The sequence below is a fragment of the Dermacentor albipictus genome, chromosome 8 (genome assembly GCF_038994185.2).
Source record: "Dermacentor albipictus isolate Rhodes 1998 colony chromosome 8, USDA_Dalb.pri_finalv2, whole genome shotgun sequence".
NCBI classification, from domain to species: Eukaryota; Metazoa; Arthropoda; class Arachnida; order Ixodida; family Ixodidae; genus Dermacentor; species Dermacentor albipictus.
In genome coordinates, this window is record NC_091828.1 from 123,889,944 (window position 1) to 123,917,875 (window position 27,932).

General features: G+C 44.9%; 1 protein-coding gene across 1 annotated transcript; it reads right to left on the minus strand.

Annotated features, from left to right (window-relative positions):
* Window positions 1-5,300: 5,300 nt before the first annotated feature.
* LOC135918340 (uncharacterized) lies at window positions 5,301-26,256 on the minus strand. Its single transcript, XM_065452013.2, has 9 exons — window positions 26,136-26,256; window positions 24,147-24,356; window positions 22,512-22,734; window positions 20,636-20,786; window positions 18,122-18,234; window positions 15,497-15,647; window positions 13,121-13,297; window positions 8,203-8,346; window positions 5,301-5,670 (listed from the first exon to the last, which is right to left on the minus strand). Exons 1-9 carry the CDS (start codon window positions 26,146-26,148, stop codon window positions 5,461-5,463), a joined length of 1,392 nt encoding a protein of 463 aa, XP_065308085.2. The 5' UTR covers window positions 26,149-26,256; the 3' UTR covers window positions 5,301-5,460.
* Between the last annotated feature and the right edge of the window lie 1,676 nt (window positions 26,257-27,932).

The following is a 27,932-nucleotide window of genomic DNA, read 5'->3' on the forward strand; positions in this document are numbered from 1 at the left end:
ATCTCTCAAATGCTACAAATTTCATTAAAATCGGTCTAGGGGTTATCTCAGAAAAACGTTTTTGCGTTTTTACATGTATTTGAATAGGCCGCGTCGGAGTTGGGCCCGAGCTAAAGCTTCCTCTTAGGCGTAAAGCGCCCGCTCGTTGAGAGTTCGTGTTGCTGAAACACGTACGTGATTACCTCAGTTTCAGGTTTTGACCAAGTGAAAGTATGTATACGTGGATTCATAGGTTCCTTTACGTACCTGCAGGATACTTTTGTTCGGCCGGCTCATGAGAGATTTCAACTGTCTCGTGCCAGCCAATGCCTAGAAACAGGGCCGCTTCTGCTCCGCGCCTTTTACAGATGTGTGTAGCTCATGCAGTGGTTGTGGCGGCCATGAGCAACGCTTTCACCCGTAAACAGTAGTGGAAATTTGAACAACGTACCAACAAATGAAATAGTTATTTATTTATTTAGTGCAAGTGGTTGGAATTTGATAGCAAGAATGAACTTGATGAGACAGCGGGAGAAAGGTTCCGAAAATAAGTATCCCCCTCCCCCTCGTTAGAACCAGTAACAGTTTTTGAATTTCTTATTTTATATGTGTATACTATGTGCATCTGTGTTCTTTTGGGTTGGAAGTTCTCGCATGGAAGCAGTGAAAAATTTATTCTTGGGTTTTACGTGCCAAAACCGCGATCTGATTATGGGCACATTGTAAAGGGGGACTACGAATTAATTTTGACGAGCTCGGGTTCAATAAAGTGCCCCCAATGTAGGGGACAGGGGCGTCTTTGCATATGGCCCCATCGAAATGCGGCCATGATTTGTCCCGCAGCCTCCCGCAGTCAATCCGTCTGCACGTAATTTTGTTGCACTGGGCCAGCAATGGCGGTCGGAGCACTTTGGAAAGAAAATATACACAGGAGCTCGACGCGTGGTCCCACGTGACACAGATTGGCCAATGGGGGAGCGGATGAGGCTGGGGCGACAGGAGGCGTGAAGAAGGAAACGCCGGGGAGAGCGTGGTGGCGGAAAGATCTAAGAATGGCGCTACTCTTGGCAAATTTAGGGGTTTTACCACCCTCGCTAGTGAAAGACGGCAGCGACGCTCACCTCAGGGAGCGTGTAGTGGACCGTATTCCTCGCTCTGCTAATCTGCTTGCGGCTGAGCGGGGGGCGCAGGCGCATTCACGCTGCTGAGCGGAGCGTATGGACACCTAACTAAAACACTCTACTATAGTTGATTGATAATGGTGATCAAATAGAGCATTGCACATAGCGAACTCTAGTACTATTTCTACAAGTCATCGTCGTCATGGTCAGTGGCTATGCTTTTTTTTTTAAGAATCCACGCACTAGGCATTTTCTACTTTTGTGCATTAGCAAAACTTCTCATAAATTTGACTCTAAACTAAGCATTCTTGTGTTACCGTGAAGATTAGGACGCGTAGCAGGAACTCCATTATGACACGCCACTTCGCATGGTACCTTAAAGGTAGCACTGCTATCATGTATGAGTCTATACGAAAAAAGCTAGCCGAAAAAGAGTTACAATCATGAAGCCTATCGTGATGCCACTCTCATTGTCATTCCCTGAAAGGCCAAACTAATCTTATATTACATTTCAGATGTTCGGATTATAATGTAAATTTAAGCAACTGCTGGTGGTTGTACGTGTCGCATGTGTACACTGTTCAGTAGGTATACTTCCGAGAAAATTCAATGGCCATTACAACTTTGGCACGCACAACAAGGGGTGCTTGTAAATAGATGGCGACACGGAATCGCGCAAGGCTGAGGATCGCATACTTCTCCTCTCAGTCGCATCTCGCGACTTGTGCTTACTGTTGACTCGTACAGCAAATTGTACTTTAGGCGACATTACGTACAAAAAGAGGTTCGTTAAGCAAAAAATTATTCATTCAAAAAGACGCAACTACCGTCGTATAGGCGTGGGCGGGGATCTTCACTAACGGGGGCTGGGGTGCACAAACCAAATTGCAGTACTCCTCCTCTCCCCATCTCCCTTATTTTTTGTTTTGTTTTGTCGTTTTTACGTGTTATCCACCCGGGATGTTTCGCGTATATTAAGCAACCGGCTGTCGCACTATTCATATTGTTTGTTGGATTATTACACTGTGTGCGCTCATAGCATTCAACAACGACATTAAAAATTTTCCTTTTCCTAGAAACGCAAAAGAAAGTCTACGGAAATGCCATGCGCACTAAAATTCAGTAGGAAATAACTATTCAGGAAACTAAGAAACCTATGAATAACACGCGTAAGGTTTTAGCGTTTACGCACCCTGTCCTTGCCTATTTGAAACAGAAGCCTAAATAAATAATGCAATTAGGGGATTTGACGTGCCATAATCATGGTCTTATTGTGAGGCACGCCTGTATAGGGAACTCCGGATTATTTTGCCACCTGAGGTTTTTAACGTGCACCTATAATGCACACTAAACGAGCTCTGCCGCATTCCATTCCCATAGGAATACAGCCGCCGTGGCCGGTTTCGACCCTGCGACTGCTGGTTCAGCACTGCAACGGCATAGCCCCTGCCTGTCACGGTATAGGCAAAGCAAAAGTCTTCATTTTTGAAAATCAGTGCTGTATGATCGATGCATAGCTCAACGACAGCGCACTGCTTGGATCAACAAAAACCGTAACCACAGATATGGTGACCACAAACCTAAATGAGAGCCGCAGATTTCACACGCATGAATAGAGGTAATTGGCTTAGAAAAAAACGTGGAGGTGGTTTGAGCAGATAACGCTCTTTATTTCTGGTGAACCTGGGTGCAGTAATCGATGGTCAATTTAGTTCATTTCGCAAACAGCCAAGGTGATGGGTGACTGCAATCTTAACGATCATTTTGATATGTTGCAGTTGTCGAACTTGGTGACACTTCTCAGGAGCAGCTTGTGAAGTAGGGCGTTCTTGAAACACAGCGTCTGCCCTCCTCTTCGGTACTGTGAGTGCTGCAAGTGAGTACATCGTCCCAATCACTGTTGCCATCTAGATGCGCTCAAACCCACTGGCAATGTCCGGAACGTCAATCAAGGCTACCACAATGTCTACCGCGACATCTGCGGACCCCATATGTCATCGGCTTCGACTAAATGTTGCGTACACCGACAGCTTTCTTTTCGCAATGGCAAGAGGTACGAGTCCATGCTGTGACAACTGCAGTGCATCTCGGCGCAGTCTCTAGAGCCTGCCTTGCTTCAGTGCACAACTCACAGAGACAAGCGGCATCAACATTGAGTAAATATGGAAAAGCTTGACCAAGGGGTCTTGACTTTGAAGCGGATACTCATTACGTGGCCTTGCCCATCGTGGCCATTACGCGGCCCTGCCCCGAACGTCTTGTATTTATACAAGAAATCTATAGGTTTGCTCTCCAAACTGTCACCCTCCTATTTCGTCTCATGAAGAATATTCTTTTTCGATTTTTTCTTTAAAATTTAGAAAAATTACCTGCCTTAATCATAGCATAGCACGCTTACTCTTCTATAGATAACATCACCAGGTCTGAACCTTTCTATATATTTTTTTTTATTTTCTCGCACCCTTCTGGGGTTTTTCTCACCCCTTGACTCATTCCCTGCAGAATAGCACACAAGTGAACATAAGCCGGCTAAGCATTCTGCTTTTTAATAAAGAGCTTTCTCTCGCTTTGCCTATTTCACTGACATGCAAGGCGAAAGTCTCGTCCAGGCATCCCCCGTTAAATCTGTGTCCTGCGGCAATGAAGCTCAGCCTATGCTTGCAAATTGCTAGAAACCGTCTGTGCACCTAGTCTTTTGCTGCTCTCGACCCATCGTTTACCTGTCGTCAACATCTACTGTGTCAATATGTCACTGTAATAGATCTAGATAATCTAGGCGTATGGCTATACCTGCAAACATCGCCGCTCTTCCCGGGTCCGGGAAGCGAATTGTGTCCAGTGCATGAAATGCTGTTTTCATATCGATGTAGCATTCCCCACCACGGTAATAATTTCAATAATAGAACTATTCGTTACAGTGTATGCCGAATGCGTGGTACTGTACATTTGACGTAACCCCTACGTAAAAACAAACACAAAAATACAGTGCCTTTGAAAGGAACGAGAATGCATTGACGGAAATAAATTACATTCCGTCCCTGTTCTTGTGCGATAACTTTGTTCAACAGGCTCAGTTGAAGTGAAATACAGACGAAAGAGAACTGAGCTAGAACTTTTTCAGAAAGTAGATAGAATTTGAAGCTATCGATTAACAGAAATTATTATTATCTAGTTGAGAATTTCTCTGGTTGGACAATGCTCCTGGCTTCCTCGTTTTCGCCTGTCATCTCTATAAGGTTTTACGACAAAGAAGTTGAAAAGGAAACAACCTTGTTCACTGCCTTCGGGAACATAAGTTTCATGAATGGATTTAGATCCCAAGCAGCACTCCGACATTGAATAGAAAGAAAGCAGAGGGAGATAACTTCAAATACACGAGCTATAACGAGCACTAATTCAGCTTTTCATGGCCTCCATTACCATAAAGTCACTGTGGTAACATCGGTTTTCCCGTAAAAGTATTTCTGTGGTATGCACGTAGTATTTGAATAGGCGACAAAAGAGTTGGCTCGAAGCTAAAGCTTGCCCTTAGGTTTATTGTTTCCCCGACACGCTAATGCTCATCTCAGACATTCGAACCGTGCCCCACATGCCACAAATGTTATGCGTCTCTCCGTACCATGCGGTTGAGGGTTCCAATGCACACGTATCGCCTGGAGGTCTCCTCCGAGATGGCCCATTTGCTGTGGTCCTCACCGTTTATGGCGTCCGTCTGCTGCTTGCTCATCTTGAAACGCAAGGCATCGACGTTGGTGACGGTGTACGTGTCGTTGCAGTCGGCGGGTACCTTGCCGCCGGCTTATTCACTCACCTTCTGAGGAAACAACCTTAAGGGTGCAAACGTTTTTACAGTCGAAAACCATGCACTATACCCGCTCCCAGTGACCCAATTTGGCGTGAAAACAGACACAAATAGATGGATAGGCTGTCAGCCCCTAGAAAGGGGTCCAGGGGCTGTCTGTCTGAAAGCCCCTGGAAGTCCAAATGGTTCATCGACCACTCAAGAAAGGACTTTTCGCGGATTCAATCCCTCGAGCAGCGCAAATTTTTCTTCATCTGTGAAGCTTTCTTGCCAAGAACTCCCTGTGGGTTTCTTTTGTAGCATCATGGTACCCTCAATTGAATGACAGTATTTCCTATCATGAAAATTTATCTACCATGTAAATTCCTGCGGAACTGATTAGGCCAAACATATGTATTGCACCGAAGCGAAGTTGCGTTTATCAAGCTTTATCGTCGTGTTGAACTATGTTCACTATAATATACATCTAGAACCACAAATCCATGAGTAGTATATTTCACGCCATTGCTTTGGCATGCGGAATGGCATCGGACAAGCACACGGTCAACCTCGACGCCCTCACGCCCCGAACACTCTGCAGGCTTCTTCGTTGAACGAGGGACTACTTTGGCTCCTGAAGTAGTCCACAATCATCTTCAGCTGCTTCAAGCGGCTGTGCCGGCCGTACTTGTTCAGCGAGACGCACTGGTTGTCATAATCGTCGTAGTCGATGTCGTAAGCGGCGATGCCGAACTTCACCTCCGGGTCTTGGGCTCTTGCGCTACACAGCTGCGCAAGAAAACCGAAAAATAAAAAAAAATTCAGGGGCCATCACAAGGTGATTGTGAAAGCTGCCCGGTAGACTTGCTTAGATATGTGGCTCAGGAAAATTCATTGATTATACTGGTTAAACGCTACGATAGGACGTTGCGCGCCGCCTCAGAAACCGATGCTCGTTAGAGACCGCTCTAAAACCTTTTGCGAGAGCACATATTGTTTAAGTATCAGCCCGCCAAGTCACCAACTTTGACCCACTGTCTTCGAGGGTGGCAGAGTTTACTCATCCATATTGCAGTAATGAAACAAAATAACCACATGACCCCAAATGTGCAGAGGCTGCTGTGTTCCAATTGAAAATGTGTAATACTATCCAACCGCGCATTGCATTAGAGATGTGTAGCAAGGTTAAATTGCCCTAATAGTAGACTATAGTTAGAGCATACGAGATCAAAACAATTCTAAGTGTAACAGAGGTACTACTTAGACGAAGACAGAACATAAAAACAGAGAACAAGCACCGCCCTTGTCCAATTAGCTATTTCCAACTAGCATTGTCCGGGACACTGTCCAGAACTAGCATTGTCGAACTAGCACTGTTCAAGTAGCCCAATATTTGACGTTATCAAGAAAACACATTTATGAGCTTCATAAATCTAGGCATTGTTAACGAATGGCTGGAAATTCATCATATAGGTTTCTGCTATGAGCCAGTGTCTTTACCCAAAACCACAGCTTCCATGCAGCCAAATCATTTGAAAGGCTTGTCATTCGCATCGGAGTTTCCTCTCTAAGACAAATAATTCTTGTTGATAATTGTATTCGAAAAAAAAGAACATTCGTCACCTTCGACTAGTCCGAGTTTGAATTCGAATCATAAAAGACCGAACGAAGATCTAATAGATTGGTATATTCTAATCAATGATGAATTTAGTAACAGAATATGATAGGTATTCAAAAAATTTAACATTTGCAGAGCCTTATACGGTGCGTCTGTTGATCAAGGAGTCAGCTATATTGTACTGATTCTTGGCAGTCACATGATTTAATATGTTGAAATCACTAAATGCGTTCATTTAAGTCTATGGTCGCACATGCACAGCAAGGGTAAAGGAAGGTTTGAGTAGTGGTCATGCAATGCTACTAAATTAAACATGTTCTAAACATAGGTAAGTTCTACGCTAAACAAAAAGAATGGCCTGTCCATCGCCTACGTTTTTCATACGTATCTTTCCGACCACGATTCCTGATTAAGATGTACGACCCAATAGTCCGAGATACCACATTATGTTCATCTGGTTTCAAAACAAGTTCTTCTCGGGCAAGTTATTGCTTATAGGCTTGCTGCGCATTGTTCTTTTGGCACGTGGTTTAGATGGTAAAATAAGAAGGACAGTGCGGAGACGTTCAAGCGCCAGTAAAGAGCCAGTTATTTGTTTTAACTTGGTCACTTTTCAAGTTCCGCCTTGAAATGCTGCGCAAACACTACCATATAGCCTCCGACTTAGGTCGGAGCGTGAGAACCGAATCTTGGAGGTCATGCGTGATTTTTTTTTATTTTTTCGTGCGACTGCCAGACATCAAACAGCCAAGACCTCCTCATCACGTGATTGAAGCCAGAGGCTTGCGCGCAGGCTTTCATCCGTGCTGCTTAGTCTCGGAGTACGTCACTGTCACACCTGACCCTTTTTTTTTTTGCCTCGTTGCTGCGTGCGCTACGAAATTTGTCCCGGATGTGGTAGGTAAATGGAAGGTTGCACAGATAGTGAGACAGCTCACAAACTCGGGCGTTATAATCTAAAAACGTTGGAAAACGCTCGCAAAATATGCTGCGCAATGGAGCGGAACAAAGCGGGTGAAAAGAGCTATGCAGATTCGAAGCACGTATGGGATCAATGTGAAGCGAATCTGTGCTTATCGGTGATGCCTATTTGTTGCCATACAAAGACTGGTTTGGTTTGGTTAGAGTTTATGTAGGAATGGTAGTGGGACATATGCCCATTCGGTAAGATTTTGCGGAAGATGGGAACATACCGAATGGGAGATACTGAGTCTCTAAAACGAAGAAACTAAAGTAAATCAAATAATTCGATTAATATATTTCACCATTGCATTAATAGCTTTGTGTGCTTAAGATACTTTACCTGTGAGACGACATTATGTGTTCAAATTTTATGCAAGTTTTTTTTTTCTTACGCAGAACACAGGTGCGCATACTTGGTCAGCATACGAGATTTTTATGCAAGTCCGTTCATTGGTACTTTCACACACCGCCTAGTAGGCCTAGTGGCACCTAGTGACCCAAGTTGTCTGTAACCGGTCAGAAACTGTCCAACCGCAAAGTGAGAGAATAGCCGAAAAAAATTTTAAAAGCGTGAAAAGAATCGTTCACCTCGTGTAATAAGCGTGGTTTCATTCATTCATTCATTCATTCATTCATTCATTCATTCATTCATTCATTCATTCATTCATTCGTTCGTTCGTTCGTTCGTTCGTTCGTTCGTTCGTTCGTTCGTTCGTTCGTTCGTTCGTTCATTCATTCACCTTGATAGCCAGTGCATCCTCGTTGTCATACACGAACGCGCGCCTGGTGTCCGGGTTGTAGGTCAGCATGGCGCAGTGCTGGCCCGAGTAAGTTAGCTGAACCCCGTTGCTCACACTGGATGCGGACCTTGAGTCCGGACACACCTGAGAAAAAACAAAGTCGATACTCCTATAGCACTTTGTCTGCTATCGAACGCATGGGTTGCGGTCCTTCTCACGCGCGGTATAGGCAACACATAAAACACACAGATTCTTAAACTGGGCAAACCACACAGTTCCGGCTGCTCTTTATGAACTAAACTCTGCCACTGCGCGGGACCGTGTTTACAAACAGTTCACTGGAGTGACAACCCGAGCGACCTATGGCTTTTTATGTTACTGTAGACCCTCCAATTTTTAGAGCGCAGCTCCCAGCCACCCGTTCCCGAGTTGAGCGTCGGCGTCCCTCGGCGTAACCGCGCGAACGCGCTCGTGCCACTGCTCGCGCGTTGCTGCCTCAGCCATCGCGGCGATTTAACGCGGCAATTAGAAGAGGGGCGCAAATTAACACGTACGCAGATGAAGGAGAGAGGACTAGTGCCACAACAAACCTTCAAGCATAGAGTTTCTCACTACATTACCTAGAGGGAAATCTGGCGCTGCTGCGATGTGGTATGCATGGGAATGCCGGTATGTTGTGACTTCGGATTGACATCGTTCTCGGAGAGACACAACACCTTGAAGACGCGCTTGGCAAGTACCGTTCCGTCTGTCACAATGATTCATTTTCTACTAAAACAGCACGTGAAAAGCTGTTTTAGCTTAATAATTACGCAAAAACATGTTTTGTTTAACTATGAGAACTTGTTATTACGTGTACGATTATATAATGCGGAAAAAGTATCAGCGAGCCGCTAAAGTTGGAGGACAGACGACAAGGTTCGCGCTCGCTTTGAAACAGTTGGTCGTCTGTTCTTGCTTTTCTTCGCTTGGTCGTGCATCGTAGGTGAGTAAAGATGTAATATGCGTGAATGGAAACATTTTATGAAGATTTTATTTTGAGAACGCGTAATTTGTGTAGCCAAATCCACGTTTTAGACGAAGCCTCTTACAACATCAGCCAACACGAGCCTCGCAGACACTTATAGCATCATTCCCATGACGGCACGGTGCCTCCTTAAGAAACTCCCATAGACGGTGGCGCCAGATTACCCTCTAGGTGTTATAGTGAGAAACCATATGGAGAAACTCTTTGCCTTCAAGTATGTGCGCCTTTACATTCCTCAACATACTCGAAGACATGCGCAGAAACGCGTGACCACGATTCAGAACAGAATGAAACAGATAATGATATCCTAGTATTGTGCAACAAGTTCCAACAAGACGTGAAAATTGTAACTGCGCTGAGACATGCATCCACAAAGTAACAAGAACCAGACGCAAACGCTGTGTCTCGTCCTTGTTACTTTGTGGATGCATGTGTAGGCGCTGTTACAATTTTCAAGTCAAGTATGCACCGACTCGCCCAGAAAGAAGTTTTAATCCAACAAGACGCTTCGTTTGGCACAGTGCTAATTTGCGCCCCGACTTCAAATTGCTATATATTCTTGTTGGCTTAGTTTGTGGTATACCACAAACTAGGCCAACAAGAAGCCATCGGATGCAACGCGGATGCTGCACAAGATGCACGTTGACTGTTCGTGAACGGACACTTAGTTTTTCTCTGTCGATTAGCACTCTGTGGTCGAGAAAACTCGGGCAATGACGAAAATACGTTAAATTACGGCTTATTATGCAGCAGTCAATACTGAGGTCGCTATTTCCATCAGTGTTCTTTTATAGACAATGTCGCCAGGTAATCGACTGATACACTACAATATTAGTGAAATATGCTTAGTGATGGTCGTAGTGATGACTACAACTCAGTGGCTATGGTGTTGGGCTGCTGAGCACGAGGTCGCGGGATCGAATCCCGGCCACGGCGGCCGCATTTCGATGGGGGCGAAAACACCCATGTGCTTAGATTTAGGTGCACGTTAAAGAACACCAGGTGGTCAAAATTTCCGGAGTCCTCCACTATGGCGTGCCTCATAATCAGAAAGTGGTTTTGGCACGTAAGCACCCCCCCCCCCCAAAAAAAAAAAAACGTGATGACTACAACGGAAGTGTCGGTTTTTCTTTCATGTTTTAGTGATTCATAAACTTTCCTTGTTGTTGTTTCTTTTAATACTGCAGGTTCATATTCTCAACAGCGGTGGTGAGTCCTCGGTCAGACTGTGAACAGTGAAAAGAAACTCCCATTTGTTTCAAATGGTATCTGATTTTGAGATTGAGCTTTTGCCTACAAGAACAGCTTTTACGTGTGCCTACATGTCTCAATGATAAGTTTTTAGGTATGCGCTTGGAAATAGCGACAGATGGAAGGACAGGTGTCTTAATTTTAAAGCTGGGTGACTATCGACTTTTAGATTTTGAATCAAATACGAATAGTAAGTGTCGAATGTGGAATCGAAAATAAAATTATGGGGTTTTACTTGCCAAAACCACTTTCTGATTATGAGGCACGCCGTAGTGGGGGACTCCGGAAATTTGGCCACCTGGGGTTCTTTAACGTGCTCCTAAATCTAAGTACTTGGTTGTTTTCGCATTTCGGCCCCCATCGAAATGCGGCCGCCGTGATTCGATCCCACGACCTCGTGCTCAGCAGCCTAACACCATAGCCGCTGAGCAACCACGACGGGCGGAATCGAATATCGAACAGTCAAATTTTTAAAGGTGAGCCAGGAATAGGAATAGGCAGGACAGGAATAGACAGGAAACTATCTCGGCCATTAGAACCAGCTTTAAACATAAAATCGTTAATGTGGTCATTAAAGTAACTGCACGAGTAGTCGCTCGACATTTTATGCGAAGCATATTACGAGGGCTCAACCCAGCTCCTCAGGCGCGGCGGTGTCGCCTTGAAACCACGTGACACCGTGACGTCACGACAGAGGGGAAGTGGCTTTGGCTCAACTCTTGCAAGATGGGCTGGGTGGGAATCGAACCAGGGTCTCCGGAGTGTGAGACGGAGACGCTACCACTGAGCCACGAGTACGATGCTTCAAAGCGGTACAAAAGCGCCTCTAGTGAATGCGGTGTTGCCTTAGAAACGAGCTGTTTCTAAGGCTCAGGCGTGCGTCGCTTGCTCAGGCGCACATTTCGTTGCCGCGCCGAACGCTGCGTTGCTCGACGCTCACCGCGTTCAATGCGGGGCGTCCAAGGCTAAGCAGAGTAACGCATGAGTTGTTTCTTCGTCTAGCCGAACCAAATATAGCCAAGCAACAGCAGTTCAAGCTAAACAGTGGTTCAACAACTAAAATAAAGGCTAGTATGCTTCGCATCCTGGGCTTAACCTTACCTAAGCCACAGCCATTTTTTAGGAACTGGTTGCGATCAAGCTTTTCAAGAATGACTGGGTGCTGTATACGGCTATAGCTCTTCAGAAACGCTAAATAAACCGCTGTTAAAAAACAATTTAACAACACCCTGCAGATGGGCTAGATGGTGCATTGCAGATTGACGGAAAATAAGTGCACAGGAAGGAACACACGAACAGCAGGGAAAGACACAGGACAGGCGCTAACTCGTCCATTTTATTTGCAGCCACGCCAGCAAATATATGTGGAAAGGAAGACATGCGCAGTGCATAACAACGAAGGACAAACACAGTAACAAGATAACCCAAATCATTAAAACTACAACACACGTTCAAGAAACTCGATCGCTGCCCTGAAGAGTTTCACAGACGTATCGCTCACACATTTTTCTCCCCTTTTCCTGATATATAAAAGGCCTCCAATAGTTAGCGCGCAGTCTTATCGCGACCTTTGCCTAGGATTTTTATGTCACTCAGTCGCGGTTCACACGCTGTGAAGTTGGCGCAATGATCAGCCAAATTTTTCCCACCTCCCCTAATAGCCCCACCTCCCCTAATTTGTCTCACCTTCCCTGCGCGTGAACTATTAGAAGCCTTTTATCTCTAGGGCAGACTAAAAATTCGCTACATATAACAACATTGTCCTTAAAGGGACACTAAAGGCAAATACTAAGTCGACGTGGACTGTTTAAATACTTTTCCAGAAACCTCGAAACGCTTATTTCGTGGCGAAAAATGCTTAGTTTACGACAAAATTGTATCTGAAGGGCCCGAATACCGTTTTCGAAATTCAAATCTCCCGCCACCCAACCGGGAGAGTGGTGACGTCGCATACGCCATCACCTCCCTTTGCTGCCGTCGGTGAGTAAAACAACGCCCGACAGGCGGCGGGCACCTAGCCAAGACAGAGCGGCAGATTCGCCGCTGCGGCTGTTTTTTTGCTCAAGTTGCATAGATCGTTCGGGCACCCCGGGGCATTGCATGAAAGTTGAATTCTCTGCCACTAGCAGTTTGTACGATTTTCGCGAGCCACCAAAAACCTGCGCAGCACTACGCGATCAGGAAAGTACTGAAACGCGAAAGCGTGGGCGGCGCAGAGTAGAACCAAAACGAAACCTTTCTACCAACCGCGTCGTTGTCAACGGCAACGGCAGTAAGCTCTTCTTTCTAAACATGATATCGAACTGGCATTGTATTTCACCTTAAAATACAACCCTAGGATGTTTTTTTGCAACGAGTAGTTGAGTACTAGCGACAGAATTTAACTGAGGGCTGCTTTCGTCATCGGGCAAGTGCTGGACTGACCCGGGGCAGTCGCTAATCATGTCCTGCATTTAACTCGATTTCTCGATTATTAAGGCTCTGTTCGCGATAATATCGTCGCCTTTGAAATTCTCGAGCACTACTCTATCACTTCAGCTTGACTTAGTATTTGCCTTTAGTGTCTCCTTAAACTGCCAACGCTGGTCTCGATCTTTCAGCGGATTCACGAAGTGTTTATCTTGCGGTCTGCTCGCTCACCTCTGTGTAACTGCCAAAGTCGGACTTGCTGCTCGGATCTGACAGGCAGCGCGAGAAGAAGTCCACGTGGTTGCTCGACACAGGCACCGTCCAACGGCCCTTCATGGTCACGGACACCAGACCTCTGCTGCTGACTCTTTTCAAGTACAGTTCTCGGATGCTAAACACGGCAGTCGACTGCAAAGTAGTGAAACCGAATACCACGCGTTGCGATCAATCCTAGTTGGTATTCGCTGGCGTGTCAATTGCAGTGATTACTCGACGTGTTCGAATAGCAAAATTTTCGAGTGGACAAGAAGGGGACTGTCCTAGAGGACGTGCTCACAAAATTGCACACGGTGGCAAATATTTCTCTAAAGATAAAACGGGGGAAACAGAAATGAAACATCATTCCAATAGCGCAGTCATGTTTCGGTTCCTTAAAGTACGGGAACGAAATATTTGAAATCAATCAAATTAACCAATGCGCAAGCACCATCTAGGAATGAACAAAATAACGGTCGCACAACACTGCTTTGGGCAGTTTGCTGAAGAAAACATGTGTATGCTGTTGCTGACTGTTTTTTCCAGCAGGTGAGTGGCGCGTTGGAAAGTTTGGAGCCATAGGAGAGCGTTAGCTATCGCAAAAGGCAAATAGTACTTATTCAAATCTAAGCCGACCTATATTTTTTTTAACAAGTGAGATACAAAAATCATGATTTGGCTTAAGATAGACAGGTTGGTCGATGTTGTTGTAACTATGGATACCTTGCAATACTAATGCCGTCTCGCAGCCACACTAGAAATTGCACTGTAGCCAGCAATAGCCATAGCCATCCACTTCTGTAGCGGATGGAAGCTGTGTAAGAAGGCGCCATTTTCTTCGTCAGCGATCCTCAAAAAGCGAACCTGTTGAAGCAAACTTCTGTCATTTTGTTTTCGTCGCCCCATCCATCGCAATGACACGTAGCAAGCGGTGTCATTACACTGCCTACTAGTACCACACCGACTAAGAGAAGCGACCCATGAACACCGACTGGTGGAAGCTAAAGTCCCTAGATATATATATATAAGGTCCCGCCGACGGATCTCATTGGGCGGCGCTCATTTCCGTAGAAAGCTGCTTCCGACAGCCATGCTCTTCCTAACGCGTTTCCCGCCGTATAGTCACTCGCACGCTGATGCGAGCAAAATTCAGGGCAGGCTGAAGACGCATTATAGTGAGAAGTGTCTCCGTGCGCGTTTATCTTTTAGTCTTGTCCTTGTGCAAAGAATTATATACATATATATACATATATACATATATACATATATATATATATATATATATATATATATATATATATATATATATATATATATATATATATATATACATATATATATATATATATCGTTTTTCTTTCAAACGTGTTGAGACACATCACAGCGTTTTACGCTTTCGGCCCCGGCCATTTAAGCGGCTCAGTTCTGACACATTTAAGATTTTTAAGCACATTGTATTGACGCAAAGCGCTGTTTCTAACTTCAGCACATAGCTTCCTAAGTTCCTGTAACGCGCGTGCTTTATTCGGACCGCGGTGGCAGCGCCGTCAGTAGAAGCGGCGTATCCGCCACTTCGGGAGGTTAGGGAGAATATGGCGGCTGACGCCGACTTAGTGTGAGAGAGGGTCGGGAGAGGAGGTAGATGTCGTTAATTAAAAAAAAAAGAAAGCAGAAAGTCTAGGGACTTTAGTCGAACCAAGCCCGAGTCTCTTAGGTGGGCGGCAAGCTGAATTGTCAGCTGCGGTCAACGAGCAATATCTTGAGTTATGCCAGTTGATCGCACATATAGAAAACACCTGATGGCGCAAGAGACGGGGACGAAGAAGACGGGTCCACGTTGTACACGCTTCATCCCCTCCTCTAGCGCCGTCAAGTGTTCTCGAGATCTGCATGCGGTCATCATGCGGGCGTTAATTACGAGGTATTTATTTCCAGCGCATGGACGACAGAAGACGAACGCATCCCGGAAAGAGAGGAGCGAAAAAGAACCCAGCGACCTCGACGTGGATGACGTCGATAAGTGACAATGGTTGCATGGCAGTGAGCTGCGACAGATTCCCCGATGGTGTCACATGTTGGTGACAAACATCACTTGAGACTTCAAAGGGTTTGCGCGATTTGTTTTTGTTTAGTTGACCTGCATTGGACGATATTTAATTTCTTTCTAGCTTTCCTATTCCCTGATGTTGGCTTAGAATAGAGGTCGACTTAGGTCTGAGTAAAAAATTTAAAAAACTTGGAGATCACTGCGATAGGCCACCGTCCGGCAGCGAACCTAAAGAGACCGATGATCATGGGGACATTCTTGGTGACGGAACCTTCAACATTACTTAGTTGGTAAAACATGCCTACCAGATCATAGTTGTAGTCCCTGGCGATGTCGTCCGGTGGAATGTCGAACGGATGTCGCGTTGGAGGCATGATGACGCAATTCTTGACCGTGTTGTCGCCAAATTGGTAGTGGCTGACAGATATTACCAGGTTAGGGGTGAAGTCGAGATCGCTGTTTCGGGATAAGAAATTAGAATAAAATTAAATAATAATAAAAGGAACGTTCTCTTTTCATCTTTGAACGCAAGCAAGGCGACAGGGCTGACGCTACATTTTTTTAGAACATTTGTACGTTCGTCCACTTGTACAAACTTACATTTGTAGAAACTGACATTAGAAAGCTTGTTTGTCCGCAAATTTCTTACTGTTTGCAGATTACCGGATTGCAGGAGACGTAACATGAGCGACCGGGTTGCTGGCGTCACCTAGATCACGCAACGCTCAACCAGACAAACACAGAGCTACAGATCATTACAGTAACCAGTTGTATTCTACTCTGCTGCTGGTGTAAATTTTCGGCAGCGGCTTAATCTTGAACACGGCGCCTTTTTAATTTTTGACCCCCCACCCCCCCAAAAACAATTATGTAATGCGAAAACGTGTCGAAAGCATTGTGGTTAGATGAAGGGACATAATATGTCGTTGCTAGTATTGTTGCTTCCGTAAAACTTTCCGGTAGCCAGAGAAACAGCTGGCAAGCAGTAAGATGCATGCGGACAGGCTAAAATTCCCTATTACAACATCTATACGTACACGGGGGGGGGGGGGGGGGAGGGGGAGGGCAGGATATGCCGTCTTACATAGAACAATAATTGAAACACGCCAATAAAACGAGGACACGAGGAAACAAATACCACAGACAAGCGCTGACTGCCAATTGGAAGTTTATTTGAAATTCCCCAGCCATTTTACACCTTTTTCAACATAGGCATGCGTACACGAGTCACAAAAACATCTGCAAATCAGCAACATCATAATCTTTTATTCAAACAAAAATATTTCTTTTCCCGACAATGAAAGAAAGGGAGCGCTTACACGTTTATCTCCTTCCTTTCTAATGTAATAAGCCTCTATTATTTCCCTTTCCCTCTTACCTTTTCCTTTCCCTATGAATTTGGGTTTTTCAAATATGGGAGTGCAGTGACACTTGTTACAGTGTCCGTCTAAATGATTCCCACAGCCATTATTTTGGTTACTGCTGTGCTGACGAGTTCTTTCATTGAAACACTGTCCCGTTTGAACTATATAAGATTTTCCACAGCTGAGCGGTATCTGATAGATAACGTTGCGCCTGCAGTCAGTGAAACGCAATTTATGATTTGTGGTTCACAGGGGCCTTTCGCGCGTTTTCATACGATTACATATCGAGGACAGCTTACACGGGGCACTGAAAAGCAAATTAATATTATGCCTATTGGAAACTTTATTTACATTGTGTGACCACTTGTGCAAGTATGGCACCACGTGCGCTTGTCTCTTGTCTTTATTCTTTTCTTTTTGTGATATGTTTCGGAACTTACTCTTTTCTCTTTCTACAAGATGGGTTCGCATACTGAAGTGATCACAGACCTGGGAAAGCCTGCGTTCTGTAATCACGCTATCTGACTTAAATAACTTTGATCGCACTCATGCTCACACGACTTACTCAGTGCGGCCTTAATGCACGTGGTTGCTACACCTCTCTTAATAAATTTAGAGTGTGCGCTGTCGTAGCTTAACAAGGTTTTCTTAGATCTGGGATGACATTGCCAGCATACATGCTTGTCCAAAGAAAAACGGAGATTAATATCGAGAAAGTGAATGCGGTTGTTAATTGGCAATTCACATGGGAACTTAAGTCTTCCCGATGGGTTAATGAACAAGTCAAAAATTTCTTCGACCACGTCATGAAAATGCATAAAGGTATCTTTCTTCATAACAATTAGGTAGTCGTCAACGTATCTAAACACTCGCAATACAGGCATGTCCACGAACTTAGCAGAAATTACATTGTCCTTATATTTATAATTACGCTGTCCTCAATATTTAATGGCATGAAAACGCGCGAAAGGCCCCTGTGAACCACAAATCATGAATCCCGTTTCACTCACTGCAGGCGCACCGTTATCCATTAGATACCGGTAAGCTGTGGAAAACTTTATATAGGTCAAACGGGACAGTGTTTCGATGAAAGAGCTCGTCAGCACAGCAGTAACCTAAAGAATGGCTACGGGAGTCATTTAGCAGGGCATTGTAACAAGTGTCACTGTACTCCCATATTTAAAAAACCCAAATTCATAGGGAAAGGAAAATGTAAGAGGGAAAGGGTAATAATAGAGGCTTACTGCATTAGAAAGGAAGGAGATAAATGTGTAAGCGCTCCCTCTCTTACCTTGTCAGGAAAAGAAATAGCTTTTTGAATGAAAGATTACGATGTTGCTGATTTGCAGATGTTTTTGTGACTGGTGTGCGCATGCCCTTGCTGAAAAAGGTATAATATGGCTGGAGAATTTCAAATAAACTTCCAGTTGGCAGTCAGCGCTTGTCTGTGGTATTTGTCTCCTCGTGTCCTCGATTACTCGGGCTGTTTAACCTCAGTTCTAAATATGAACCAACTATAGCCCTCATCAAGGTCTTACTACATAGAATACAGCCATTGACACGCACTTGAAATAGATGGCAAACGACAAGCTCCAGTCCAACTCCGGGTCCGGTACGGCGAGCACAGAAATCGCTTGCTTTCCCAGCTGTCTCTGCGTTACGAGCAGGCTATCTATTTCCTGCAAAGAAACAAAATATTTAGTAGATCCATACGCATAAAGAGACCGTTAGCTGAAGGCGAACAGTAAGGTCCCGAAATTCCCCGAAGACAAGCACATGCGCTTTAAAGTGGTACTGACGGGAAAACAATAATATTTATTATTTCATTGCACTTCTCGGGGACATGGCTTCCACAATGCCTTTCTTCTCGCCATTCGTCGCTTTTTCGTTAGTGACAAACACTATCGTAATGCGGGCACCGTAGATTATGCCTGTTCACGCCATCATGACTGCAGCTAAGGCAGCATGCACTCTTAATTTTGCTGCACTTAGTCTCCAGGTAGAGGTGAACACTTTCGCAAACCTTTCTCCCGTTGCATAAATCAGCATTCCACATAAACTGACAAATTATACGGAACGCGCGGTTGCTTATATCAGAGCAGGCTTACCGTTTAAGTTAAAAAAAATTGGGTACTATGTTCCAGTGACATAGCTATTATTAACTGGAACAGCGTTTGATATCACTGCACATATCTGCAAGATTCTTCCACGCACATGTACTGGAACAGTGCCTACATGGAACGATTGTATATCGTGCCGTTCTAAGTACTTTCAAATTTTACCTGGACCGTCATGCTATTTATGCAGGTGAAACATAATTAGAAAAAACTGTACTGCCTCGAACTGGGACCAAAGAGAACGAGATTAAAAGCGAACTGCAATTGAATTTTGGACAGCGTAAGAGGCCTATCATAAGATATGGTGTGGATACAGGGGAGCTACTGTACAAAATTTTTTGTTTCAAATAAGAGTAGAATCGTCGCACAAAGCTTTAATTATAGTCGTTTTTGATACCGAAATTGAAAGAAAGAACACGGCCATTACCGAGCGTTCTTTCAACAACGTGTGACGGATTACTAATGTAATTGTTAAGAACTTCAAAGGTTGGCTAGATATGCCAAATTACTTAGGTTTGTATAACAGAATGTTGTTTAATGGTTTCAAATGATAATAAGGAAGTTCCTAATTAGAAAATTATACATTTATTAGTCCTGCGCCTTTGTTTAGAAAACTTTAGTGGTAGATACAACACATTTACAACAAAGTTAGTACAAGTAAAGTTTCGTTGCAGTTGGCATTTGATCTCTAAACCAACGATGACGCGGAGTTGTATCTTGCTGCAGTCGTAAATTTTTATGGATGGTGAGCCTGGCATCTTGCGGGGACTTGTGCTTGCGGAACCAAAGTACTCGGGGATCGACCGGCAGTGGGCTATCCTGAAGCTACAATAAGCGTTTTAGAGACGACCGTTCGTTCCATCGCATTGCTGGAACACAAGGTGAGCAACATGTGACGGCGGTGGGCAATTTCATGCGGTAACTTGCAGTGTCTACGGATAGATATCACCTTGGCCTTCTTCCACGCCAATTAAATGACCTCTTTCTCCCAGACTAGGCATCGTGATTGAGGCCTCGAACGTTTTCCCGCACCCAGCAAGTTTCTATTAAATTCCACCAAGCCAGATTGTCGACCAATAATCTCTCACGCGTATCGTGTCAAGTTATGCCTCCCGTGTCTCCAGATTTGAACCTTCTCGACACACGTGGCCACCTCCTTTCGAATGCGCGGGCGAAACAGGAGGGTCTTCTGGCAAATTTTTTATGCCGAAATTGCAGAAGATGGAGGAAGTCTCATTTGCCCTTGATTGCCATTCTGCTATCCTTCTGGACAGCTGAGGTGGCAGAGCGATCGCGCCGGAAGGAAGGACGCTGGTTCCGGGTTCGATTCCCGGGCCAGGACGAATTTTTCTTTCACTTCGAAGCTTTCTTTTTCAGCCACCTGTATCAGTTTCGTTTGTACAATTGCACTTTTTGCAGGCGGATGGCAATTTTTCACACTATCATAAAGGGACTTTGTAGCATAAGCTTATCATTTCGACGTAGCGTTATGTATGCCTAAGCTCCGGATTAATTACGACCAGTTGAGTTCTCTCAGGTTCTCTTGTTTACAGAGCTGTGTACACAAGCGTATATTGAATTGCACTCCTCACTGAATGCAGCAGCCTCGGCCAGGTATCGAACCAGCGACCTCACGCCCGGAAAGCAGCAGCGCACCATACATAGCGACTGCATGAGACACCTCCCGTGGCGGGCAGCAGTAAATGAGTTTATTGAAGAGGCGAGATAATTTCCTTGAAGATATTTTTGTTATTCTGCAATTCAAATCGTGCTATCCAAGTTCGCACACTTACTTTGTTACTTGGTTGTCAAACTTGCATGCATTGTTCACGTAAGTAGATAAATTCATTGCGCTAAAGTGGGCAGCGTAACATCTGATTAGCTCCGCATTAGTGCTCCGATAGAAAAGCTCTGCGCATTCCTTTAGGACTCCGTGGCTATGCTGTCAAACCAAGAATCCTACCTTCAATGTTGAAATGGCCGCTTCGGTTTGATCTTCGGGCATCATATTAGGGGTATCAAGGATCCCGACATGGTAGATGCCCTTCTCCCAAAAGGGTTCCAGTGGGCTCGGGTATTTCCCTTTCAGGTCTTCCTTCGCCATCCGTAAGTAGCTGCAGAAGTGACACAGCATGATGGAAGCGATTGACAGGCGAATGCCGGCTCATCAGACACTAAGTCAGTAAGGATGACGAGCCGGACCTACTGGCGTGGGTCGTGTAATGATAGTGTAATGATCAAAGAGGCAGATACGGACGTAGAGAACCGAACGGCCACTAGTCTATCCTTCTGACTACGGTACAAGCTTAGTGAAAAAGGGTGGACCCACACTGGTGAAAAAAGTCCCAGGGCACCTAAGCACGTTTTGTGACTTTTGAATGCGAAAGCACTAATGACTAATTGGACAACACTTAGCGTCCCTTCGAGTTTTCCGCTGCAAGTAATGTACCGTAGTGGGTACGTACTGTCCCGAGCCAGCAAGCAGCCGCAACCAGAGGCGCCAATGCCGCTTGGCGCCGGCGTCCTGCTTGACTAGAGACCGAGTAGGCAGCAGCGGCTCAGTGCCGGCAGGCGCGCGCAGCAACTGAGGCCAGTGGGGGTGGGAGAGAGAGAAGAGGACCAAGCGCTGGTTTCTGAGAGTGAGACGGCGGCACCCGCACGTGCGCGTCACGTGACCGTCTCGCCGACGACAACCCGCCTAGGCCCGCGACGTCGCGTAGCCGCATGTGCTCCGTTGAGGCGCGCTGGTGACGTGGCGTCGCGGCGATGCCCTCTCCCCTCACGCAACGCCGTCTCGCCCGCTCTGCTCCGCCGAGACTCGCTCCTGACGTGACGTCGCAGCCAATGGGAATTCAGGCGCCGTTCCTCTGCTACAGACGAGGGCTTTTTCTCTCAATGAACCATTTGATGCTTTCGCATCAAAACAGACGCGGATGAATTAATAAAGTAATGCGATTTCATGAATGACACTATTTGAATTGCGCAGCTTTTATGTTGCGGTTGTTGCGCAGCAGCACGACGATGACGAGGCGCTCGCGCATCAATATGCAAATTGTTATTTACATATACAATGTTGTTATTTCTGCCTGTCCGCCAAATTGCGCTAAGAAACGTAAGCAGCATAGCCAGTATACATGACTAACTTGTCCTACAGTCAGCACTTTTCATTATTAGTACTGCATTGTAAACTATAGCGGTTTACCTCCTCAGAAGAAATTCTAGGAACTGCTAGACAATAAGTGTGAGTTGCAGTTTTCGAGAACTATCACTGAACTACAACGGCCCAAATATGAAAAATAAAAATAACGAATAGCGACGTCGTGCTAACGCACCGGTGCCGAATTTCTGCCGCGAAATCCAAGATGCTCCACAGTTTGGCCTTCGCGTTGTTTTGTAGTAAACATGCATTTACCGCTAAATTAAAAGTTAGCGATAGAATGGCTTCGAAAGAATACTTCATCAGTCTAAACTGATGTAGTGTTTCTCTCAAGTGACCCTTTAACAAACTGCCGCGCCGAAGTTCACTTGCCTGCCGGCCAATGTACAGCTCGAAATGCTTCGGGAACGTGGCACGCTCGATGACTGGCTGTGTCAACTATTCTGAATTTTTTTACGCTAAAATTTCATGGTTGCTTTTCTTTTTATACGCTATGAGGTGCGACGAAGCTCTTCGCACTCACGCTTGAAGAAGCAGCATGTCCGGCTCGGAAACTGCGGGCTTTTCAAATCAGCTTTTGTTGGAGTTTTATGTCTTCATTACCGTTTTACCAACCAGTGCACAACTTAAACGAGAAAACGTGGTGCAATAGCCGCATTGATGGGTTGACGCCAGTGCTCACTGGTACGAGAATCCAACTCCAAGGCTCGTGGTTTGGTAGCCAGGGTGCTCGTTGAGGAACGTGCCCAGGCTGTTGCTGTAGGTGTCCGGCCGGGACACCATGTTGCGGCCGCTCTTGTAGAGCGAGTCGAAGAAGATGTAGTCGCACAACCCGTCATCCGGGAACGCGTCGGCGGAGCTGGTCTTCTCTCCCATGACGCACACCAGGGGAATCTGATCGGCCACTGCGCCACGAAATGTTGGCGGCCACAGCCCGCGACGAACACCTTATGCGCATGCATTTAACCGGTTTTTAGATTGCTTCTATACAGAGAGGTGCGTTTTCCCCTTATAAAAGTACAAAAAGGATATGGCACTTGCAGCGGCTTTTGTTAAAGATTCTACATTAAGAATACATTTTACGATCCGAATTATTCACTATAATGTTTGACATCGTTACTTTCCCGACTTGCAAAGAAATCACTTTATTTTTTTCGTTTCTCATTGTTTTTTGTTCTTGTTCTTCTTTTTCCTGTAACCACTGCCACCTGCAGGATATGAAGCGTGCAATAAGTACGTAAGTAGATAAATAAATAGCTTGAGGGAACGTCAGTTAAGTTTGGTGCATTACTTTATTAAGGAGCATGGTACAACGGAAACGGACACCACTGGAATACTTGTTGGATAATATTTGGTGTAATCAGAAAGCAGATGGATCTTGTAAAGCATAAAGCAAGAAATCGATCTTCCTAGCTTGCCAGCAGGTGGTAACTAGCCTGCTTATTAGGGATTTTCGAAAATCGAAATATACTTCTCAGGGTCTTCTAAGACAAAATATGAGTAATATCGTTTAAAAAGCTTTTGCTGGTTACGCAAATGCTGCATGAACAGATGGTTTACGCACCTTGGCGGACACAATTTCGCGCGATCGGGTATTAACCGATACATAATTAAGAGAATTATAAATTACCTTTTTTGTATTTCGCTAATATGGTATGCGTTTATATTAACAGCTTGACGACAGCTGCATATAAAAAGAACTTCATTTTGTTTTACTTTCAGATCACTTCGGCGCCATGAAATATATCACCAAATTTGACACTGCGAACGCTAATTTCCTGTTCACACAGTGTAATAATCTTTGCACCGTTCAATGTGCCTCCTTGTCCCATGACTTTGACCCTTACCCTTCAGATTGTGAAATAATTAGGTTGCACAGGACGGTGTGCTCAAACTAGGCCTGCGATGACAGAAGGCGTAGTAGAAAGCTGCGTAATAACTGACCACCTGGTGCGCAAAGAAGTATCTCACGGGAGATCATGGTTGCGACAGCTGATAAAGTTTGCCTCATACATCTTCCATGTCGTCTTTACAATATTTTCCTGTGGCTATGTCTACCTGTCACAAAATGTAGGCAAACAAGAACAAATTTGTTTGTCTCCTCATGATCAACAACTCGATCTCGATCAGCCCTCAAGAGGAAAGTTTAGCTCAGGGGCTCATGTCTAAATACATGAGAATGCAGTACGCCAAACTTGAGGAAGCTTGTCGCATTTATAAGAACGGGTTTAAATCTGGTCACTGTGCGAAATACATTATTTTATTTAGGTGGTTATGGTTATGGTTATGGAAGCGCTGCAGGACTCTGACGACTTGCCTTCTCTGGATACGGCCAGCGGCACGTACTTCCACTGCCCCAGTGGGGGAGGGGGAGGGGGAAAATTCTGTGCTGGCTCGTGACCAACTGGCTCGTTGCCACTGGTGCCTGGCTTCTGACGGATGACCACCTCCTTCGGCACATGAACGTCAGACCCGCCACCGCCTGGCTCTGGAATCTCTCCCGCGTCAGTGCTCGAGGAGCCAGGGCCTGCGGACATGCCGTCAATAGTTATACCGCGTCTGTTTATTTCAGTGCCTGTGCGTGTGTGTCTTTATACTTCATGTTGCTGTGAGCGTCCTTTTTCCCCAAGTGCGCCGCTTCAACAAAATGATGGGTCACCAACTAGCCCGCCAGTTCATATTTAGACCACATCAAGCCTATCTTATCGACTAAGTGGAATCTGTTTAGAAACTCCCCACTATAGGTTCATTTCCTCACAATATGCACATGCGGCGAGTATTATTGCTCTGAAAGTGGACTCTCGGCCAATGCATCTATCTAATCGTCGACGTATTGCTAGTCCCGAACTCCATCGTCACAACTTACTTTGCAGTGCGTTCCATCACGCACCCCCTACATCGTATCCGCCGGCACGCACATCTCAACGCCCCAGTCACCAGTTGCAAGTCACGTGACCGCTTGCCCGAAGTGCTCATTTTCCCGCCTCGTTCCTTCCTTCGACTGAGCAAGACTAGAACGACGTTCCTGCTGGCCTTGTTGCAGTCAGTTACCCACCCTCGTCCCAACAGCGTGCGACTGATCACGTTGAATGTCGTCAATGATGTGTCAATGACGTGGAATATATTTAAAGCCAATCCCTTATGCATTACCCCTTCATGGTACTTTGCAGGACACGAAACTGCATCGAACTGAACATGTAGACTAACACGTTGGTAAATGCATAATGAAAAAGAACCATAGCGATAATGTGCTGGACACCATTGCCATGCGGCCAAATTTGTCTCGCTCGCTCTCATGTGTCATTCGCAAGTTGTACGGCGTACGTGATAACTCGGTGACACCCTCTGCGAAACACACGTGTCAGCGAGTGCATTCGGCAGGCTTAGTTTGCAAAAAAAAAATGGCGCGGACTAACACTCCTTGTTTTTTAGCGTCTGGTATAGTAAGCAACATGGCAACAAAGAACGTCAAATGCAACGTCAGTGAGGCTCAGAAAACCTAACGGGTGGCGGTAATACAAAAGAAGCCTGCTACGAGTAACTACCTAAGAGTAAAAAATGAAATCAGGAAGGAAGCAATACATAACTCAAAGAAAAGCTGCTTCTTTTTTTAAGTGAGGTTAAGATGTCTTAGAAAGCGTAGCTATAAGGCGAGGTGCACCAAAGAAGGATAAGCATGTGTATGCTGCGGTAAAGCTATGGAAACGATAGAACATGTTTTATTAGAATGTGAAGACATCTGCACAGCTGTCGGTTTAAACTCTTCTGGCCCCCTTGAAGCCCTTGTGTTCAGGGATAGCAGGCGAAAAGTAAACATGTCCGCAGTAGAAATTATAAGAGGCGATTGGTACGCGTCCGGCGTACAAAAACAAAGTTCCCAGTGGGGGTTCAGAAAATTTCATCCTGACAAGTCAGCCAGTCGGTCAGTCGGTCGGTCTGTCTGTGTGCGTGTGCGTGTGAGAGAGAGATAAGGAGCAAGCTTAAAAATTAATTATGGGGTTTTACGTGCCAAAACGACGATCTTATTATGAGACACGCCGTATTAGGTAACTAACTTTAACGTGGGCCTAAATCTAAGTGCATGGGTGTTTTCGCATTTCGCTCCCATCGAAATGTGGCCGTCGTGCCCGGTATTCGATCCCGCGACCTCGTCCGTAGCAGCCCAACACCATAGCCACTAATCAACCACGGCGGGTAAGCAGAACCCTAGACTGCAGTCGATGCAGTGTAGCGTGAATAGCTTTAGCAGGATAGGTGACGTCAGCAGCATCACGTGAAAATCTCGGCTGTGAGAAATAGCACTAACCAGACTTGATCATGATGACCACAGCAGCGACGGCAGTTCCGAAGAGGAGAAATATTACCGTGCAGAACACCACTGCGATGAGCCAAAGGCCGCTGCCTCTGCGACAAAATAAATCGACACAGCTCCACAATGAGTCCTGCCTTGCTGCACTGAAAAAATGCAGTTACGCAGGAATTGAGGAAGCTTTACCTCGGGAGCTTATGCACAAACACATTAAATAAAATCATTTTTACTCGGCTTCCAATGTGCCGATATTGTTGAGCTTTGTCGAATTAAAGAAAGCTTATTGAATGTGGGAATCAATTTTTTCAAATTTTGTTTAGGCTATCAATTTATTTCACTGAACTTCTTGTAAATTGTCAAATAACAACGAGATATAGGAACATTGTCTACAGCTATAACTCGGCAATAAGTAATTTTGTAAACTACACGTGCAGATACATCTATAGGGGAGAATATTGACGTGTTATTTACACCACTGATTTATGAGTAGGACGTTTCTTAAATCCTCGCAAACATGTTAACAATTTGACGCAAGCTTAGAACTTACATTCGTCCGCTTTAGATTTCCTAATGCACTTTGAAAAACTGCGTTATCTCGTTTTAGTGCAATTTTGCAGAGTTGTAAACTTCATGCTTTCGTGCTTTCGTTTTTTTTTTTCTTTCTTTTTTTTCAGCAAGGTTGGTGTGCATTTTTCATTCCGTGCTAACCCAAAACTTAGGCTTTGTGTTTTAGTTATGCGTAAGAGAACTATGTTTTCTCGAATATTCGAATTCCAGTCCGATGCTATCATCAATCAATCAATCTTTATTTTGCATTGATTCACTTCGAAAAATTGAACGCTGGGACAAGAACTCAAATGTGCTTTTTTGCAGCTTGACAAGGTTCTTGCCCATATTCATGACAACGGGGGCATAACAAAGTTTGTACACTTTAGTGTGTGCAGTGTAAAGATGTATAATTGAAGATGTACAATCAGTGATACAAAGCAGTGTGTTTAGTCAGTACAAATGACCTATGTGAATATACAGTATATAACAGACATACATAACTCTTTTCAATTGCTGAAAAATTTCATATGCGATTCTCTTAACATAAGAAAACATAGCAAATAAAGGTGTGTATAACTGCCTGTAGGTTGTGTGTAAGTCGTATTTTATGAATTTTTTTACGCAGTTTATTTTAAACTATAATTTATTTCAATACGGCACTTGCGCTTGGCGGAGCGCCTAGAAAGAATGAGGATGTGCGCTGCCCTTTCGCACACGTGTGTGCGGGCGTGACGTATGTCACTTGTAGTCGTGGTGCTTGTGTAAATTCTTCTAACGTCAGTTGGGGTGGTGATACTTGTCTAACGTCCGCACCAGCTCCGCTGTATACAGCATGCACTTTCACGGGGTGGAATGGAGGTGGACCTTTTCTGTTTCTTGTTACTTCTACAATTCTAATTGAAAAAAAAAAACTGAAGAGCTAAACAAAAGTTTTTTTTTTCCACTGTCGGTAACATATGGCGTTCTCTCTTAAGTGCAACAAATTCCATTCAAATTAGTTCTGTTGTACAATGGAGTTATTTCTACACTTAGCATCTATTTATTCAGGGAAATGAGAGTCGCGGCCTGCAGGTGGTACTTTCTTTCGGGCTAAGATGTTCATTCTGCAAGTATAGGCAAGATGCAGCGTGCAAGAAAACGCGGTCAAAGAATGGACACGGTGAACAGGATGAGTGCAGATCTTCAGTTGTACTTCAGAACAGTAAAACAGGCGCAATATAAAGTTAGATCTGTCTGACATGTTTC